Source organism: Chaetodon trifascialis, chromosome 2 (genome assembly GCF_039877785.1).
Source record: "Chaetodon trifascialis isolate fChaTrf1 chromosome 2, fChaTrf1.hap1, whole genome shotgun sequence".
Classification (NCBI taxonomy): Eukaryota; Metazoa; Chordata; class Actinopteri; order Chaetodontiformes; family Chaetodontidae; genus Chaetodon; species Chaetodon trifascialis.
The window spans coordinates 705950-726600 of NC_092057.1; the positions used below are offsets into that span (position 1 = coordinate 705950).

The following is a 20651-nucleotide window of genomic DNA, read 5'->3' on the forward strand; positions in this document are numbered from 1 at the left end:
ACAGAGCAGAACTGTCATTATGGTTTACAGCCTAATAAAATACCAATTACACTGAGAATGGCAAGTTCCAAATATTGAAATATCCCCAGAGGATTAGGGCTCATTTTCACAGTAAATGGATGAGTGAGGGAGAAGTTACTGAGACAAAGAGGAGGATGGATGGATGGATGGATGGATGGATGGATGGATGGATGGATGGATAGATAGATAGATAGATAGATAGATAGATAGATAGATAGATAGATAGATAGATAGATAGATAGATAGATAGATAGATAGATAGATAGATAGATCCAGTTTCTGAGGACAAACGCTTTCTGCTCCAGTTTGTTTCCGGTCACAATGACTCATGAACGTGGAGCTGCAGAGTGAGGCCAGGCTCTGGCACCTGCTCCCAGTCCCTCTGTGGATTTTGTTGTTGTTCCTACTAAAGTCAGCTGAAAAGAAAAACGAAAAGCGATTCACAGACCCTGAAAATAACCCCTCACTCTTTCAAAAGCAGCCTGTGAAGGAGAATATTAAACTTCCACCTTGCAAGCAGTATCTCATGAATAAGATGCCAAAGGATGAAGTACTGACTCGACTGCGGTTGCATGGCTTTCCACAAGAGGGAGGTGTCAGTCACAGCCCCACGCACGGTGCACATGGAGTAGCTCTTAGCCGTGTAGAAATGGGCGTGGGAATCAGCAGTGAGCTACATTCTCATCAGCTTCAACTGCACTTTGTGATTGATGCATCTGTAAATAAGATGGTGAACATGGCAAACACCTGCTACACATCTGTATGTTGTCTTTGTGTACATGTTAGCACGCTGATGTTAGCGTTTAGCTGTGCAGCCCGACATAGACGCTAGCATTTGTCTTTTATATTCAATCAAACAGTATTTATCGAACTTGATTACAAAACAGTCAAAAATAATGCGTTGAGTTCAACATCTTTAAAATATAGAAGATTCAGTCTGTAGGACAGTAAGTGGTCAAACAGGGAATGACAAGATCTTTTACAAAGGAAGTCAAATTTATTGTAGTATTATTATTATTTATTATTATTGTTTTGTGTACTATCATCACATTTCAATTACTGAAAACTGACCTTTCTTAATTTCTTCTAAAAAAATCTTCCTTTATTTGTGTCCCATCACCGTTCTGACCAGCGTTTCATTGTATTTTCTCTACTTAGTCTCTTTTCACTGCATGTTGGATACTTTATAATGTCAATTCTGAAAGATGCCACATAAATAAGTTTGATATGTATTAGCTTTATTACCCCATGACTTTGGATAAAACATCGTTTCATGCTTTAGCACCTTACTGTCTGTACTACCATCTGCCAGCACCTTTATCCTCACGTGGATCTCATCTTCATTTCTTCATTTGCACCCAGTGTGGGGTTATGAGGACATTGATGTAAGGATGATGAAGATGGCCAGTGTCTCAGGGGCTGCTGATGACCTGCTTGATCCAGTCCGTGAGCCTGGTGACACGAGTGTAGACGCCATAGTAGTCTGGACGCCCACAACCTTTGCCCCAGCTGACCACCCCGGCCAGAAACCAGCGGCCCGACGGCTCCTGGCAAACCAAGGGGCCGCCAGAGTCTCCCTGACAGAGACAGGCAATGTTACATGTTTAATGTCTCTGCAGGACAAAATAGCCACAATAATTAACAATGCTGATGACCAACAGCGGTGACTCAATTATGACATCACTCGGTGCCTGGACATCTGGCCATAAAACACATTTTATGGCCAGTATTCTGTTTATGGTGAACACAAATTCCCCATCCTGAGGTCTGTCAGGATGCACCCAACATGTATACACATACTCTATGTATTTACATTAAGATGCAGCTGCTAGCAGGGTGTGTTTTTGAAGACATAACATGTATGTATACATCACAGGGACTTTACAGCATGCCTAATATCTGTATAACATCTGTGGAAAAGTGTTTTTAACCTGAATTAATTCCCTTTTTGTTCTTTTTTGCCACTTGGGGGCAGCGCAACTTAGCCCTAAACTCAACGGTGACACCTGGTAAAGCTGTCCTGCTGAATGTGTTTTTTACACATCCAGCAGACCCGTCCAGACAGGTCTCAGATTCACGGCACTTATAGCTCTGGTTTGCTCCTGATGGGAATATCAGGCTCCTTAGCTGCTAAATGCTCTGCTGTGTTCGCCAGCGAGTCGTGAACATTGTCTGCTGTCTGGTGCTGGTCAAGTCACGTACAGTGGGCTTAAAGCGCCGCCCCCTGCAGCGGCACCGTGAACCAAAACAGTAAAACCAAAACAATGAGTTTAAAGATGCTAAAGGTCTCTGTGAAGCTGAGGCGACTGTGGAGTCACGTGACAATTCACTGTGTGTCACCTTCATTTCACGTAGAGCTTCAGTCCATTGTTGATAGAAAACTATTGATTATAGTGCAGCTTTAAATATCTTCTGGTTTTGCATGTATGTTTCTGCGTACCTGACAGGCATCTTTGTCTCCACTGCGGTAACCGGCACAAAGCATTCTGGGAGTGACCAGGTGGCCATAGGAGCGAACACAGGCCTCCTCGCTGACCAGGCGAACATCCACCTTCTGAAGCACATTACTAGCACGGCCTGGAGAGGTCAAAGGGGAAGCGGTAAACATCCTCTTTTCAGTCTTTTCTGTGTGCATGAGTGACATTTTCAAGATAAAGCCAAAAGTCTGCTTTCACCTCGCCTTCTTCTCCTTTTGACATTTGAACATTGACAAAGAAAAACACTTCTTAAGTCTACAGAGAGCTAAAACTGACATCTTCATTGCCCAGGTTTGATTCACACACACAATACGTCGTCATATAAACTCCTCAGCTTCAAGAAATCATTAAACACTGATGATTAGATGATTAACACGCGACAATAACCAGCCTGAAAATACCCCACATGGCTGTAGCTTTTATGTGCACACTGTTTCCCATCAGCAGTGAACAAAAGAGCTGTGTTCATCCCTACAGTGAAAAGAAAACACTTCAGTGGTCTAACCACACTGTCATTTACACACAATTGCCGAAGCTTTTTCTCTCAAAAGTTGCAAAGCCGTGTTCATCTTTTGAATCTTTATGAATCTGTGGGTGCTGGTAGAAGGTTTCACCTTTCTCAAACAGCCTTGCTTCATCTTTCACCAGAAACCACAACCCACACACTTCCACCCACGCCTCTCGATCTCCTCCTGCCTCTTTAATTTAAATGAGTTATGTGATGTGTTTTCGCTCTGTTATTGTACAGTTATAGCGCACCTGCTTTCCTCCACATCGCCATCCCCGCAAAGACTCCCCACACGTTGGCCGTTAGGTCAAAGTGCCACTAACGATACGGGGTTTTTCTAAGACTCCGCAAGATATCTAAAATCACTTCCTGTGAAAACAGGACACTACTGTTTGGTACATGAGCCGGTGGAAAAAGTTCACTGCTCATCCCATAACTGACAAGACAACAGATACTGCAGCTGGCCATCAGCCTTTATGACATAAACCTGCAAGTCAAAAACTAAATACAGTCCATCTTAAAACCGTTCATGTTTATAAAACTGCATTGTTCCATTAAAAAGTGTCTCTTGCATTATGACGTGTTTCTCTGAGTCACACAAAGCAAAGCCTGAGGTTGAATGGAAATTATAATAGGATGAATGAATAACACATTTCTTTACATGTAGTCCTTTCAAATAGTTTGAGTATTTGTATTGAGCTGCAGCCCATTCGAGACAATCTGACAAATCGGCCTCGTGCTTTTGTCTGAGTAACTAACCTGCATGGATTCACCTGACCCTGAAACAGTGTTAGTGGAAATACAGTAATTGGCTGTTCAGTCTACTAGATCGCCTCATCTCTTTATTTTTGGCAGTTATGATGCATGTTAGGATGCTGCAGTGACTTCCTGTTTACAAAGCTGATAGCTTTTGATTTGACCACATGCACTAAAGAAGTCGATTTATGTCATTAAAGTCTTTGTTGTCTTCCCGAAGTTGTTAATGTGCAGCCTGATTGAGCAATTATCGCTAGTTTGAAGCTAGCTAGTTGGATAAGAGGATTTTAGGGAGGACTTAACACACAAACGTGGTGATGGTGTTATGAATGGCTGGTGCAACTTGGAATGAGTTTTTTTAAATGGGCACCATGTGATGACGGGTGCATACACCCCCCTTCCCTCCCTCTTTCCTCACCCCCCTCGCGGAGAGCCCCCCAGCCAGTCACCCAGCAGAGCAGGCCCGGGTCCAGCTGATGGGTGGGCGGAGGCAGGCAGGCGGGTCGAGCATGTCCGGCCAGCAGCATGGAGGCAGACCGGTCCAGCTTCAGCAGGGCCAGGTCGTAGTCCTGGGTATCGTCGTCGTAGTATTGGTGAAGGTGGATCCGCTGAACTCGCACCACTTCCTCGGTCGGGCTGCTGCGGTTCAGCAGGAGTTTGCCCAAGTAGACCGTCCACACCGAGGGGGAGTAGAGTCTGCAGGAGGAGAAAACGAGAGCTAACTAAAACAACTCATGATATATTGATTTTTATACATAGCTGCAGTTGTTGACCGCTGCCAACAAGCCCAGTTTCTATTTTAGAGCAAAATATTCCTCATGCACACTCACTGAATGCACAAGCCCCCAATCATCACACAAGGAACATTAAGAGCGAGGAATGGTTAATCCTCAGGATGTTGCAGCTATAGTTTTGGCTGTGGTCCAGCCAGCTGATTCTGGCTTTGAAAGACACAAGCGTCTATTAATACATAAATGCGCTGGCTTTGAGTCAAACAGGCTGCTAAACCCTGGAGAGCCGGGACGCAACAGCAGGACGGGCTCTGAAAACGTGCCGAGCAAACCAAATTAAACAAGACTGAAAAGTGCTGAAATGCTCAAACTGGGGAGAAAAAGCTCGGAACACCTCCAACACCACTTCCTCCCCTCTCTTCCTGCGCTTACTTGTCGTCATAGAAACAGTGGGCAGCAGACACCACCCACTGGCTGGAGATTAGCGCCCCCCCACAGATGTGGGTACCCCGCACCTGCAGGCTGGCCTGCCATGGCCATTCCCCCTCCGTGGCATTGGTCCCCCCTACGATACGACTGGAGAACTGCCGGAGGCCACAGTCTGAGCGCACACACACACACACACACACACACACACACACACACACACACACACACACAGAAATACTGTATTAAAACACACACATGCAAATATGGATGCATTTCAATTAAAAAAGCAGGTTGACTTTAAGCTTCAGGAGATCTTGAGAAACCTGTCCAAGAGAGCACAAAATGTAAAAGTATAAAGTCAGAAAATATCACGAACTGAATCAAAGTGAGATTAAAAACACAAAACTTCCGTCTCCTCTGTCCTCTCACCGCACTGTTTCTCATCAGAGGCGTCGGGACAGTCCGAGACGAAGTCACACTCTGGATTCGGCTTCTTCAGACAGGTTCCATCAACACACACATAGGTCATGTCTGTACACTGCACGCCTGGACATACACACACATGCACGCACGCACGCACACACACACACACACACACACACATGTTGTGTTTTTATCACTTCTGGGGACATTACATAGACTTGCATTCATTTCCTGGAGCCTTACCCTAACCATAACCTGCCTGTTCCTAACCCTGTCCCTAATCTAACCTTACCTAACCGTAACCCTGTCCTCAGTCTGCACCCTGAAATTTAATGATTTACATTAAGGGGACCTGCATTTTGTCCCCATGAGGGAGGTCAGTCCCCACAATGTGACTGTGTAAACAGATTTTTGTCCCCACAACGTCACAAATACCTGTTCAAACGCACGCCCCCATACACACACATGCACACACACACGCACACACATACGCACACGCACACACATACACACACACACACACACAGAATTAGTCTTTTCTTAAATAATTTGCATGTGATGTGTTTGTGATGGTGTTTGGTACGTCGTGGGGACATAAATCTGTTCACAGTCACATTGTGGGACTCGCCTTCCTTATGGGGACAAAATGCAGGTCCCAGCAATGTAAATCATTCATGTTAGGATGAAGACTGGGCTTGAGGTGAGGGTAAGGGTCACAGTTTGGCAAGCAGTGGTTTTGGTTTTGGTTATGTGTGCACGGCTGTGTGTGCGTGCACGTGTGTAGACTTACCATCAGTGCAGTTCATCTCGTCCGTCGCTTCAGGGCAGTCTGGGTGTTGGTCACACACCTTGTAGTAGTCCACACACTGACTGTCCTCTGGGCACTGGAACTGTGCCACGCACACTGGAGCACACACACACACACACACACACACACACACACACACACACACGAGGAAATGGACCATGTGAGGTTCTTGTATAGACACAGAAGGACATCGGGATAGTTAGTTTTCCATGCTTTTCATTTTTCATTGACACACATTTGATTGTCTTAATCAGGTGAAATGTTGAAAGGAGAGTGTTTTTGTCATGAAACAATATAATGAAATCGAAGTGTTTTTACCCTGTTTATTATACGTGATCTGTGCTTTTATGCTACATTAATTCTTATCATACACCTACTTAGCAAAGCATGCAAACAAAATGTAAAGATCGTATCTTTCTGATTTGTTTCTGTCGCACAGTAAATGCTGTTAGTCTCTAATGAATGGCTAATCCATGACCTACCGGTGCCCACAGCTAAAAAGCCAAACCAGGAATAGCATCCTATCTTGACAAGCTGCCAAATCTCACAAGTTTCAAATTGTGAGATACTGTCTGGCATCAAAATGGATTCGGAAGAATTAGAAAGAACAGGCCCATCAGATCAGATCAGCCTCATCCTCTGACTTTTAGACCCGCCGGTGTACGTGAGCAGCATGCCGATGAGGTTTCGTAAAATCTGTGACAAGCTCAACATTATTTGGGGATGAATTCATCAACAAGTAAACGCTTTGGGCTTCACTGACTTTGTCTGGTGGTCTGACCTCTTCGTTTTGTTTATTATTATTATTGTTTATTATTATCATTATGTGTGACTTCATCTAAAAGGTAAACATATACCACAGTTCCTCTCGTCAAGTCCGTTGGGACAATCCTTGATTCCGTCACAGGCAGGAACACACAGCCCATTCATGGTGCACAGAAACTGGTCTGGACAAGCTGCGACACACACATGAAGACGTGCACGTCACAGATCTGTTCACAAACGTAAGGGCAACACTGCAGAAGCATTGCTCGGCACTTTAGTTCTCCAAATGTCTCGACCGCATGCGCAGCGTACGGTCTGATAGGTTGAAGACACTGTAGTGCAGCAGAAGGCCCGGTCCTGTGAGTGACACCTCTGATGTCATGACGACAGTGGCCGTCATGGAGAGCAGGAAGAGGCGTTCGTTGTATGGCTGCAGGCCCCTGGTGCCACACAGTCTGAGAGAAGGAAAGAAACAATAAAATGAGGGGGAGACGTTTCCCTGCAGGGACGGCAAGCAGAGCAGTTTGTATGAGGCACTCACGACAAAACTATCCTGGTTAGATACTGGTTAGAAAAACACAAGATGTGTCAGATTTGATAGAAATAGAAATGTGAAATGCCTCTAAATTGAAATAAAAAAAGGAGCATTTGTATGGGCATTTCGACGGGAAGCTCATGTGGAACGCTGCTGCCCCCTGTTGTTCAGCACAGAACTGGAAAATGTGATGATGTGAGCGTAACTCTTTTACTGTGTAATTTGGTCCATTTGTGGTTTTATTCAGTATGAATTGAACTGAAAAGTCTGCACATCGTGACCTGCGTGGATAGCTTTCACATGCAGAGACGCTTCCTGTCAGACACCAAACCACACACAGGTGACAGATAGACATCAGCACACAACCTTTCCTGCACGCTCTGCTCTTAATTGTAGCAGCAGTGTCGTGTCTCTTGATGAATATAACTTCTATTTATTGCTGCCACCTGCATCTGGTTTGGTGTCTGACGGTAAGCAGACTGAAGAAAGTAGGGTTTGACCAACAACACCTGCGCAGATATAAAGGTTTTTTATATATAAATTGTGGTGTGCAGACTTTTCAGGTGTTCTCTATTGAAAGTCTAGCACGTATGCACAAGGCAGATAAAAAAGAGTTAAAAAAAATAAAAATAAAATACGTACACATCAGACATTTTGGGAAATAAAAGCAAGCTGAAATTCAAAAGTTTGTATTTTTTGGTAGAAAGAGAAGTCAGCCACTTAGTGAGGCTTGGACGGCAAGTCAGATCCATTCACTCTGCAGCTTCATCTGACCATCGTCGCTTCAGACCAGCCAGACGCACCACAGGACAGCCTACCTGCGGCTCTGGATGATCCACTGTCCCTGGGTGCAGACCTGGTTGTAGCTGGCTCTGCTCAGCTCGTAGCCCTCAAATTCCAGAGACAAGCCCATCCCCAGACTGGGCATCTGAAATCACACGAGACAAGAACCAGAAAATGACCCTGAAGTGCACATTCGAACACGCGTTTATCGTTAATGCGAGGGGTTGATAAGGAATTAACGAATCATAATAATGAGCCTTACAGTAAAGCTCCAGGTGCAGTTGGTGTCAGGGGGGTAGTAGCTGGGGAAGAAAGGTGTCCTCAGTGTCCCCTGGACCCCTTGTACTGCCCTGAGCTCTATAGTGGAGTTACACTCTGAAAAAGAGAGCGTTTGAATCCATGAATGAAACCATTCTGTGCTGTGGGATCAATGAATTTCAACTCCAAAACTTAAGATGAAACTGAGAGGACGAAAGATGATTTAGTGTGGCATCCAGGCTTTGACAGAGAGCCACCAGCTACTGGAAAACAGAGCCTGCAGGACTGGATCCAGCCTCGCCTGATCAGGTCCAAAGTGCTCTTTAATAGGCTGCGTTGGGGATGCTTCACTAGGCTGCATTTTTTGGCAGAATAAATGTCATTAACTGAGTCTGGTTAAACTGAAGTGGGTGCAGCTGCTGAGAAAAAAAAAAAAAAATCGTCTGGCTGAGTGGAAAGTTTTACACCTCCGCTGAATGTCAGACTTAAAAATAAAAAGCCCCGTCAATGTCATTAAACTTATCTCTTCATTTTTTCCTTCAACTGGCTTTGACTTCCCCCGGAGCCTTTGCACTCTGCAACACGCCCTTTAAAAACTCAGCCAAACTTACTTAAATTAAGATAAGATAGACCTTTATTAGTCCCACAGTGGGGAAATTTCAGAAAGAAAAAATTCACTTGATTCTATGCATTCTGTGTGTTTCTCTGCTTTCTCTTTCTCTTTATTCTATCTTTATCCTTTATCTTATTTTTACTGTTATTATCAAGAAAGTTTATTCCTCAGGCTTTCCATTGACTTTAATTTAAGTTAAAGTTAATTAACTTTAATCAGTGTTTTCATGTTCAGTCTTTGTCTTTTTATGAGGCCTACAGATTTTGGCAGTCCATTGATTTTCCTGTGCAACATCTCACTCATCCACTGGATGAAAGTTGGTCCAGAAATTCGTGCTTCACTCCACATTTATTGGATGGATTGCTGTGAAATTTGGTAAACGCATTCATGTCCCCCTCAGGAGGACCTGCAGTAACTCTGGTGATCTTTTAATTTCTCCTCTAGCCCCATCATGAGGTTCAGATTTCACTTTGTCACTAAGCACTTCAGCACTTTTAGCTTAATGCTAAACGCTGACAATGCTAACCACTGAACCTGCCAAACATCAGCATCTTTGGATTGTCAAGAGCATGGTGGTGTTAGCATTTAGCTCAAAGCACCACTGTGCTGCAGACTCGTTGTCTTGTCTTTGTCTCTGTCTAGCAATCTAACGTTTCCCTCCGGCACCTTTCCTCCAGCTTTAGTCCATCAATAAAAAAGCTGCTCTTACCCTGGTGGTCCCAGGCCTGTGCAGACAGAGAGAAGGGGTCCTTGTAGTTGTACAGACCCTGTTTCCAGACCACCGTCATCCACTGGCCGGTGGACAGCACACGCACCACACGCTCATGTCTGCTGCAGCCATACACGCTGGGAGGCCAGAGGGAAACAAACGGACACAGTGGGAGACAGAGTTCATGTCTTAAATGAAGTCTGATGAATAAAAACGGTAAATATTTAATCACAGCTCACACAGTGACTGACAGTCTCTGTTCTGAGGTGGACTGACTGGCGTGATGTTCAGCAGGGGGACAGTGTTGACCTGATATGTCACAATATAGGACCGGCCGGATGCAACTCACGATGTGATGAGGTGAGTGTCCGTGGGGGTGAGCGAGTCGTACACCAGCAGCCTGTCTCGACACTCCGGCAGGAGCCACTCCATGTGGAGCTCCAGCTGGGAGCCGGGGGCGGCCTGGAGGTGCCACAGGCAGGAGGAGCGCTGCGTGTCGGGGCCACGGAGAGCCACGGGGCCTCGGGAGACAACCTTTTGGTAGCGGTAACAGTCTTGGAGAAAGAATGCCAAAAAAAAACTCGAGTTAGAAGCTGAGCTGCTCTTACATTGGATTGTGTTGGATTCAGGTTCCAGCATTGATTTGTCAAAGCTGGAAGGACATGAGTGACAGCATCATGCTGCAGTGACGTGTTTTACCTTGATTTTATGTTTGGAGCTACTGCATTGAATGAAACGCTCAACAGCAAATGATCATTTCTAACTTCAGTAAGTTAAGATTTGGATTTCTCTACATGTTGCTGCATTAGACCAACGATCAACACAAGGAATTTTTAGATGTCTCATCCTGGATGATGGTGCTGTCTTTTGTGACTTTGAGTTTGATTTTTGGAGTAATCCCACAAAGGAACAACCATAAATGCAGAATTTTACAAGTGAAAAAGCATCTGCTTTTGTTCAGTCTTTTCAGAGAAATATATTTTGTGGTGCATGCTAATTACAGATCAATCAAAACGAATAGATTGATACGGAATAAGAAATCATGAACAAGCAAAGTGTGATACCAAATGAGGCTTTCAAAAGCTCCAGAACTCTGGAGTCGGTTTCTGTGGGGAGCAGAACAAAAAGGCAGAAGTGAAATCAAAGCAAAACAAATCTCTCTCTCTCTCTCTCTCTCTCTCTCTCTCTCACACACACACACACACACACACACACACACACACACACACACACACACACACACACACACACATCGTTGTGTGCTGCCCTCTCGCTCTCACCACTGACAGACAGCGAGGGGAGGTGGACGAGGTATCCATTGAAGCAGGCCGTCTCCTCCTGCTGCGACCCTCCTCCGTACCACCTCAGGCCTTCCTCCAGGCTCCTGGTGACCTTCTCCAGCGTGACCCCCCCAACATGGCTGCCTGGCACAGACATCACTATCCAGAAGTGAGCCACGACGCTTCCCTCCCTGCAGCGAGCAAAGCCCAGACCAAAAGTCACACAGCAGTGGAAGACAATAAAATAAATGATTATTAAAGCAGTGTTTAAAGCAGCTACACACACCAAAACAGTGTCTTTCACAAGCCTGTAAACATGTTTGTTTTTGCTGTAAAGGCATTTTAATATAGGGGTCTATGGGGATTGGGTTGCTTTTGGAGCAAGCCTCAAGTGGCCTTTTGAGGAACTGCAGTTTTTTAAATACTGAGCAGCATCAACATGTGGTAACAGAGTGAGCTGTCTTATGTCTGAACAGGTGTTTCTTGCTCTTCTCCATCAAATAAAAGCACAAGATGTTAGCAGACATGAGTATTTACTGTAAACAACTTCTGTCACTCCAGTCTAATCTGCTCATTTATTATTCTGTACTGTGTGTGAAAGAGATCCACGAACCCAAAAGCAAAGACAGTGGTGTAGTTGAAGTAGCGAGAGAGACTCGAGCCCTTCATTATCTTCTCTACCTGAAAGACAGAAGAAGAGAAAATCACCTGTTCTCATGTGAGCATACAACCGCAAGATGCATTCAAAGGTTCATCAGGCAGGAATGAAACCAGAAGTGTGCTGCTTGTATGCACACTGCAAGCTACTATTGAAGGAAAATTACATTTGTTGTAATGGAAAAGCGGATATTTTAGCGAGCTAAATAAGCTAACAGTCCTACATAAAACAAGCCGACTCCGTGTCACTCTTCACCTCTTCACCTTTTCGCCACTATATTTGCGTTTTGTCTGTGCTGTGACCGCCATTTTCCTCTTGGATGCATGCTGCTTACGGTCTGACACCTGGTTGCCACCTTTTTATAAGGACCAGCCCTCACCTGCCTGCTGTTATTGGCTGGAGGCTGCACACCTACTGGCCAAAGGCTGCAGCCCAAAAACGTCCCAACCACAGCGAAATAAATAGAAAGTGAAACCCGCAGGCAGAAGGCAGAGTCTCTGCTGAGAGACACATCATGACATGATTAAGATGGCTTGCTTTTGACTTATTTTTTAGGAACATCCTGCATAGTATACCTTAAAGGGTTAATGGTCATAATCCAGCATGGCAGTCAAGATAATGTTCATTTTTATTACACTCTTTTGTATATGCTTGTTGTGTTTTTTTATCTAATCTATCTTTTACTGGTGCTGCTGTAAATTGGAATTTCCCCTTGCGGGACTAATAAAGGTATATTGAATTGAATTGAATTGAATTGAATTGAGATTTTCTCCTTATGCTTTCAGGAGTGCTGTTGGTTTTCTGTCTTGTCAGATGGCTTTTAATTGCATTGTGAAAATAACATGGAAAAACAAGCAGCGCTCTGGGTCCCAGAGGATGTGAACCAAGTTATTGTGGTGTGCATCAGCATCAGGGGAGCTCACGTCCCCGCTCACCAGCTTCTGGACTCCCTTGGCCTCTTTCTTGAATGCACGGTTGTTGTGAGAGGACAGATCAGCAGAGAAGTTCCGGTTGAGGATGGACAGGTTGGCGATGTACTGCTGCTGGACTCGATCCTCCAACACCCAAACCCTGTACTCTGTTACAGAGGGAGGTAAGAAGATCATCACAGCATAAATAAACAGAACGTAAGAGCCTGCAGCCATGCTAGCAGCTCCGTGAGGCTGCTTAGGGCTTTTTGTAAGTGCTAAAACATGCTAACATGCTCACAATGACATGCTAACATGTTTAGCAGGTATAATGTTTACCATGTTAGTCTAGTGTTCTAGCATACCAACATTTGCCTTTTAGCAGGAAACAAGAAACAACTCAAGCTGTTGGGAATAAAAGTCTTCATCTTGGAACCACGTAAATGGTGACTTTACAGGAAAAGTCAGGACATCACGGAGGTCATCAGGATTCATCCTCTGGGACCCTGAATACAGATCTGTACCTGGAAACCCACCAAAGACATTTCTTCAAAAGCCAAAAATGTACATATGCTGGTGGCTCTAGAGGAAGAGTCAGGGATCAGGAGAGTCAGTGGGATTGATGAATATCTGTATATAATTTCATGGCAAATAATAATCGTTGAGACATTTCAGCCTGGACCAAGAGAGACAGAGAGACAGACTGACGGACAGTCATGCTGCTATCATGAGCAAAAACTGATCAATCAATAAATAAAAGTTCCCCACCCAGGAAGTACCAGGCCAGTGTGGCTAACGCAGCTATGAGGATGATGATGATGATGAAGGCCAGGAGACACTTGCAGGACCGACTCTTCCTTGTGGGTGGAGCCACGGCTTGTCCACCGACTCCATCCTGTGGACAAAAGACAAAAGTTTGACTTTCTTAAATGTAGAATTTGCTCTGTAAAATCCAGCCTGTAGCGGCTTTTCATTGAACGTTACTCATTTTATTTATTGGTCTTTATTCATTTGTTTTAGCCTGATTTACTTGGTCTGTCCTTTTTATTCTATTTTCATCTTCTTGATTGTTTTGCTCTACAAAACCTACGTTTTTTATGTCTTTTATGTATTTTACGTCATCACATCTCCTCTAAGCCGTTTCATTATTTGTACCTCTCATTCATTATTTCTATCTTTATTTTCCTTCTAATTTCCCACCTTGCACTTCTGGCTTTACTCACATTATTTATAGTGACTATTTCAGTATTTATCTAATATATTTTATGAACTTGTTATTATCATATATTCAATTTTAGTTGGTTATTATGAATTTTTATTAGTCAGCATAGTATGGATAGGGCAGGATAGGAAGCGCTTTCTTTTTTTGTGTGTGTCTTCATCCTATAAAGCACTTTGTGTTACATTGCTCTGTATGAAAAATGCAATACAAATAAAGTCTGAAACACACTTTACATACAGTGTCTCATCATCAGAGCATGTGAGGCACTGAGACTTGTTCCCTGTAGATTAGAATTAGCCACACATCGATTATGATGATCGTGATCTTAACAGCCGACAATAACTTTACGTTTTAGGAATGTTTTAACGTTTCTAATTGTCCTCGACAAAGCAGCTGACATTTTAGTCGTATCCTTCTTCCCATTAGTTATGCATTTCTGATTTCTGACGTAACCATGAATTACTGCTGATGTGATTTTCCCATTAGCAAAAACAACAACACTAAAATATTTTTTCATCCTTAAAGAAAGCGTTTGTGTTTCCACTTTCTCGACTTTTAGTGTCTCAACAGGTCCTAAATGCCTGTTTCAGAGCATAACGGAGCCATGATAACGAATGTATTATTAGCACAATAGCATGTATTGGGTCGTGCAAAGTCACTTTCATCCTGACAAGCAAACCAGCTGTGTGTTGCCACATGCAGTTTCTTCACAGTTAGAAAGCTCATCATTTAAATGTGGTTGAAAATGAGCAAAAATCTGTATATATATATATACACACAGACTTTTGCATGTACTGTGTGTGTATATATATATATATATATATGTACATTGAACGATGCAGTTCAATGTACAGATGTTTTTTTAAGCTTTAAAACACATGCAGATCCCAGAACCTGTAAAAGACTGTGATGTGTGAACTCAGCAGGCTATTCCTGCATCGTGTGTCGAAAGGCACAGAAATACACCAAACATGTGTAATAAACACATGACAGGAAGCAGCTTTAAGAGCAGGAAACTCTTTTCAGATGCACCCATAATCCTTGAGCTGAAGCCTTTAAGACAGACACAGCATCTTTTCTGATCGTATAAATGTTTTTTGCTACATTTGTATTAACTGGCTTTTCAGTCTGTAAAACCATCATGAATGCAGAGCCATATGAACGCAACGTTCAGTTCACAGCCAGAGCAAACATTCAAAACCAAAACGAGTCCTCTATTCACCACATTTTCAGAAAGGTGTATTTAAAAGGACTTCTATTCAACACTAGTGTACAACTCCACAGCTTTGACACACACGAATCTGAACGCACTGACGGAGAACTATCAGACCACAAATGTGGCTATCAGTGTTAGCATTACTGACCCCATTGCTCAGGGAAGCTGGAGTGACCCCTTGCTCACATGAAACTGACTTCTTCGAGCCGTGCCCGAGCGCCATTGCATCACTCCTTGTCCTTGGTTCTCTCGGGAATCATCTCACTGTCCATGGAGGCTCGCTGGTGTCTGAATTTCCAATTTAACAGATTTTATTTAGCATCTCTGGTGAGCACGTAGCCAGACATGTTGCTCCGACAGAAGCAAGCGGCTCCCTTTGTTTGTAAGTCCAAAGGTAAAGGTAGTCAAGTCAATATTTCCCAAAGCTCGTTTGGATCTGCACGTTGCTTCAAGATAGGTTAAGTTATCTCTATGCGTGGATGACGTGGAATAAAGCCACAATACATGCAAAACGTCAGACCTGGTGGCTTGATCGTAACTAAGCGTGCATGCTGTGGAACACTCTCTCATAAAGGAGCAGCGGTGAGTCAGGTAGGTACAGGTGCGCTGATGTCATCATTACCTAGCAACAGTGATGCTCTCTGTCAACTCCCCTGCACAAGTAAATCTGATGGGAACGAGGGAGGCAGGGTCAGGCCGACGTACACATTTCCCAAAGTTCACTTTCCATGCAAACAGGCAATCCCATTGGGCCATGAAGTGCACAGAGAGGAGGCCTGAGGGGAGATTTGTCTGAGTTTACAAGAAAGATTCAGTATTTTTACCTCAGATGCAGAGTTCTCCTTTTCAAAAATGAAATTCTCAGCAGAGAGTTGTTTATATGACTGTCTGCTAAAATTCAATCCCTCCTAATGTCTTCATCAGGCTATCCGTCACATTGTGTTGAAGTGAACTTGTGACAAAGAAATCCAAGCAAAGCTACCAATGCCCCAAAATACTCATGTTTATTTCAACAGAAATTTCACCACTTAAACTTCTTACAAAACATTTCTCATGTTAGTTATTACATCATTTCATACAGAATACAGAGATAACAGCAACAAAACCAGTGTCACGGCCACCGGGTGCTGATTGTTCATCCACAAAAGCTTTTTTGCCTTTAAAAAAATATATATTCCCAGGAATAGAAATAACAAGATAAGTCCAAACACAGAATTTACAAAGGTCAATACAACTTGTTCATATACTACTACTACAGTCAGTAGGTTTTGATAGAGCTGCCATACAAACATAAATCCATATAGTTTATATTTACTTTGCATATGACTGATGATATGGAGGAATGTTTCGATGAGCAGGTCACTGCATTGTCTATATGTCCTATCACACGAGGGGAAAACACACATGAGAGCAGGAGAGACTCAGTCAACACGTTGACTGGGGAGGGCACGAAGAGTCGATGCACCAACAAAACAGGAGAAGAAAAAGACTGCAAGCTGGTGTAACTGAAAGAAACGCTTTGCAAATGCTTTATGAGGTAGGAAATGCATTTAGCAACGACGAATACAGTGTAGCCAGACTACACTCTCAGTGGTCTTAGCTAAACTAACAGCACCAAATCCTAACATTTGAGAAAAATGACGTTATATTACAGTTAAGTCTAGCTTTACACATCTGAGACAGGACTCTTATTTAAGCTGCTCTTTAAGAGCAGGGACGGACATGGACTGCTGCAGCACTTCAATATGAAAACCCTGTGAGCTGAACACAGGTAGACATTGCCTATTACATGTTTCTCCCTGGGGATCGTCACAATGAGCAAGATAAAATATACACATTTTCATATCTACTTTTTTAACGTATGAAAAACAGACATGGTGGAAACATTAAGAGTGTCTATAGACCTTGTGCATCTCTCTTTTTGTTTCTTGTCATGATGCCGTCATTTGCTTGGTTTTTATTAATTTGCGCGGTTTGTCATCACTCAAAGCAACTCACTACGCAGGTCAGTATTACATATTACAAGATAAATAATTGTGATAAATATGTATAATAAGGCTGTGTAGAAAAAATACATTCATTAAAACAATGACCATATGATGTGACACGCTACTGAGAACAAGCGTGTGAACTGACTCTATCAGGCCGCCATGAATCCTGCACATGCTACATGCTACATGCTACCCTGCACAGCTTCTGCTGAAGAAACTCCTGCCTGTTTTTAGCTCTGTTCCTGTCTTACTGGCATGTATCCATCACCAGAGGGCTCCACTGACCTGATCGCTGACATTAGTGCAATCCTCTCCAGACTTGGAAGAGGAGGCAGAGCTGCACTCAAAGCTGCCACGCAGAAGCTTAAGGGCGGTGGTGTGAAAGAGGGCGAGGAGCCTGCTAAAGCGCTGGAAGGAGGAGGAGAAGGAGGAGGAAACTTATCAGCATCCTCCAGGCTCTCCTCCTGACTCAGCTGCTCCTCGCTCCCGCTGCTAATGCCTGAATCCAGGCTCGGGAGCTCAGCGCCGTCAGCCTGCAGCTTCTGGACTTGCTCGTAACCGGAACAAACCTGAATGGACCCTTTGTCCAACATGCCCCCAAACAGCTTGTGAAAATTTACTTCTTTTCCATTCCCCCCCTCCCTCTCCCCCTTGTCCTCAGGACCGTCATCTTGGCAATCAGTCACGTTGATGCTATCTGCCTCCAGGCTCTCTTGACTGACCTCTTCACCACTGCACACACCTGAATCTAGACTCTGGAGCCTGAGGCGCTCGATCTGGGGCTTCTCAGCCTTCTCATAGTCTGAAATTACCAGCATAGACTCGCTGTTGTTGCTGCGTTTGGAGAGCAGCTGTAGGAGCGCCTCTTCTTTTGCTCTTACCTCATCCTCAACCTGTTCTGAGCTTTTTCCCTCACCATGACTACCAACAGGTCCATACGGTGTATCAGTACCACAGGCCTCCAGATTCCCTGCAGTGAGCGAGGAGACAGGAGGAAGAGGAGGAGGAGGCGACAGCTGAGAGTAACTGGGGTTGGAGAAGTTGGAGCTGGTGGTGTCATAGCTGCTCTCGCTTCTCATCTTCTCTTGCAGTGCCGCCTCTGGCCCGCTGGGTGCGACGGCATCCACAGTGGAGGTTACCTCTACAGAGATGATTTCCACCGGTCTCAAGAAAGAATGAAAGGATTCGCTGGTGAAGTGAGGACTCAGCCAGTTCTGGAGGAGAAGAGGTCAAAGGTGAGGACGAGGGGAGGAATAGGAGCAGTTAAAAATACAGAAGAATATGAGAGTGTAAAGCTGCGTGAAACTTCCAGTCTGTAAACAGGCAAGTAGTGTTTAGAATAAATAGCACTGAAGGTGTTTGTGTCTCTGCTGCGACAGCGACACAGTTTAACCTTCGGGATCAAACTGACATATGTGTTGTGACTAATGAGTATTTTTTTTTCTTTCTGGTTTCAAAGCCTACGCAGGCTGTGCATGGTGCTACTGTTTTGTGTCATGTTGTGCTTGGCATTGCTATTTTTAAAGTCGAGATGGAATGATAAACACCTTTTAGCCATTTTCGATCACACTCCTGGTCATATTGTGCACCTCTTTTCCCCCTCGGGATCAATAAAGTGTTTCTGATTCTGATTCTCTTTAACAAAAAAATGAGGAGGACAGCAAAACAGACTGGACTGACATTCGTATGGTGGCCAAGTCAAGACTTCATCTAAGTGCTGATGATGCCTTGTGTCTGCTGAATGTCTAAATTGTCTGCTGTGTTCACAGTAATGATGCATCAGTGTTTTGCTTTACAGCTTGTTCTGCTGCCCGCAAGTGGCGAAAAATAATATAATGCAGTGTTTTTATTAAGATTAGTCTGCAGCAACATGAAGAAAAATACGATTTTGTGAGCTCACCTGGAAGTTCACGCTGGACTTTTCTGGGTTCGGTACGGGTGGACCTGTGATTGTCTTTGCGATGTAAATCCTAAAAGTTTCCAGAAAAATACACTGTTCTTAAACAAACATATTTTTGTCTCACAAGTGGCATATATGTCTTGGTGGTTGTGTCTGCTTACCAGGTGGTTTTGTCCGTCCTAATGAGTATGAGCAACAAGGCGAACAGCACCACGCATGCAAGTGTGCCTAGAACACCCCGAGTAACTTCTGGCAAACACAGGACAGAATATGTCATGTTAGCTGAGAGCTGTGTATTTACTCCACTGTGCACAATCACAGGGGATTAAAGCACATTAAAATGGTCGTTTTCATGTAAGAGTACATTTGTATAATCAAACATACTCCTTTACCTGATGGTGGTGGTGTTGGTTTTGCTTCTCCAATGAGTGACATCCATGTTGTTGTGGGGCTCCAGTCACTCCAGGTTGACCGAAATTGACTGCCCTCAGTGGTCTTCACTCGAACACGAGCCTCATACGTCTCGCCTAGTATCAGCAGACTTCTATCCATCTCTGCGCTGCAGTCCCGCTCACATTGCTCGTCTTCTTGCTCTACAGAGGGATCCTGATCAGGAGGAAACAAATGTGTGGATGTTTAATTGGCTTCATTTCATGTCCGTTCAGGTACTTTTTCCTGGATTTCAAACAACCACATGGCATGAATTGTTTGTACAAATCCTTTAACATTCAAGGTCTCTCTCGTCTCTAACATAGGCACACTCATTTATACATTCACATACTTGCATAGACACAAAATATATACACACACTCCATGACTGGTCCTGTTGCTTCCATTGCAGTTGAGTGCGGAAAATGTTGATTCTCGGCTTGTTAACTCGAGGGAACCAGGAAAAGGTGGTAAAGTTGATTTCTGGTTTTGGTGGAGGGTTCAGCTTTACTGCAAAACCATACACACATAGTTTGTTTCAGGGTCGTCATGGGCAGCTCACATTATATTATATTATATTATATTATATTATATTATATTATATTATATTATATTATATTATATTATATTTATTGTACTCACTGTGACAACTCGGCTTGTATGAAATGTTCAAACTTTGCTTCACAGGGTTACAATTCACACTAATGGTCAACACATGGTTGGTCTGAAACTGGGGAGATTTAAAGAAAAAGAAAATTGCTATTTAAAAATCATTCATAAGAAACAAAATAAGGTTTCATTTAGTATAGAGGCTTTGAACATGATGATACATGTTTGGTAGGAAAGGTGATGATCTGCTGGACAGTTGAACTCATAAGATGCTCTGATTAAAAGCTCCAGCTAACAGCCTCACATGTAGATATAAATGCGCTAGAAGTGTCAGAAAACTTTAGAACAAATAACAGTACTTCATTAGATGAAGTAGGTAACAGAAATTGTAAGTTCTTGGACTCACCCTCCCATGGTACTTGAAGTCCATGGAGCATTTCTGTATCGCTGGTCTGGAGACGTCAACGGGCTCCAGGTTACAGGAGCTCTGGTATCCATTTCCACTGTAAAAATAATTTCATGTAACTTTCACATTGCTGCACTCTTAATGTTATTTGTATATTTAATAACTGTATATAGTCTTCTACAACACATCTGTCAAGTTTTTCTTTATTTTTGTAAC

General features: G+C 43.6%; 3 protein-coding genes across 4 annotated transcripts in view; 1 reads left to right on the plus strand and 2 right to left on the minus strand.

The window, feature by feature from the left end:
* The window catches only part of LOC139339980 (voltage-dependent calcium channel gamma-2 subunit-like), a 366973-nt gene that overhangs the window by 237457 nt on the left and 108865 nt on the right, over window positions 1-20651 (plus strand). The gene's annotated exons all lie outside the window — the stretch shown is intronic.
* Window positions 866-15323, minus strand: LOC139346027 (transmembrane protease serine 6). The gene is made up of 18 exons (XM_070984938.1): window positions 15249-15323; window positions 13431-13557; window positions 12690-12832; window positions 11710-11777; window positions 11097-11287; window positions 10881-10922; window positions 10166-10370; window positions 9817-9953; window positions 8499-8611; window positions 8272-8381; window positions 7231-7373; window positions 7011-7109; window positions 6136-6249; window positions 5352-5468; window positions 4926-5094; window positions 4181-4458; window positions 2462-2598; window positions 866-1598 (listed from the first exon to the last, which is right to left on the minus strand). Exons 1-18 carry the CDS (start codon window positions 15321-15323, stop codon window positions 1434-1436), a joined length of 2433 nt encoding a protein of 810 aa, XP_070841039.1. The 3' UTR covers window positions 866-1433.
* LOC139341424 (uncharacterized) lies at window positions 16472-19543 on the minus strand. The gene is made up of 5 exons (XM_070977964.1): window positions 19384-19543; window positions 19153-19240; window positions 18992-19061; window positions 17343-18305; window positions 16472-16480 (listed from the first exon to the last, which is right to left on the minus strand). The coding sequence occupies exons 1-5, from the start codon at window positions 19541-19543 to the stop codon at window positions 16472-16474; spliced, it is 1290 nt and encodes a 429-aa protein (XP_070834065.1).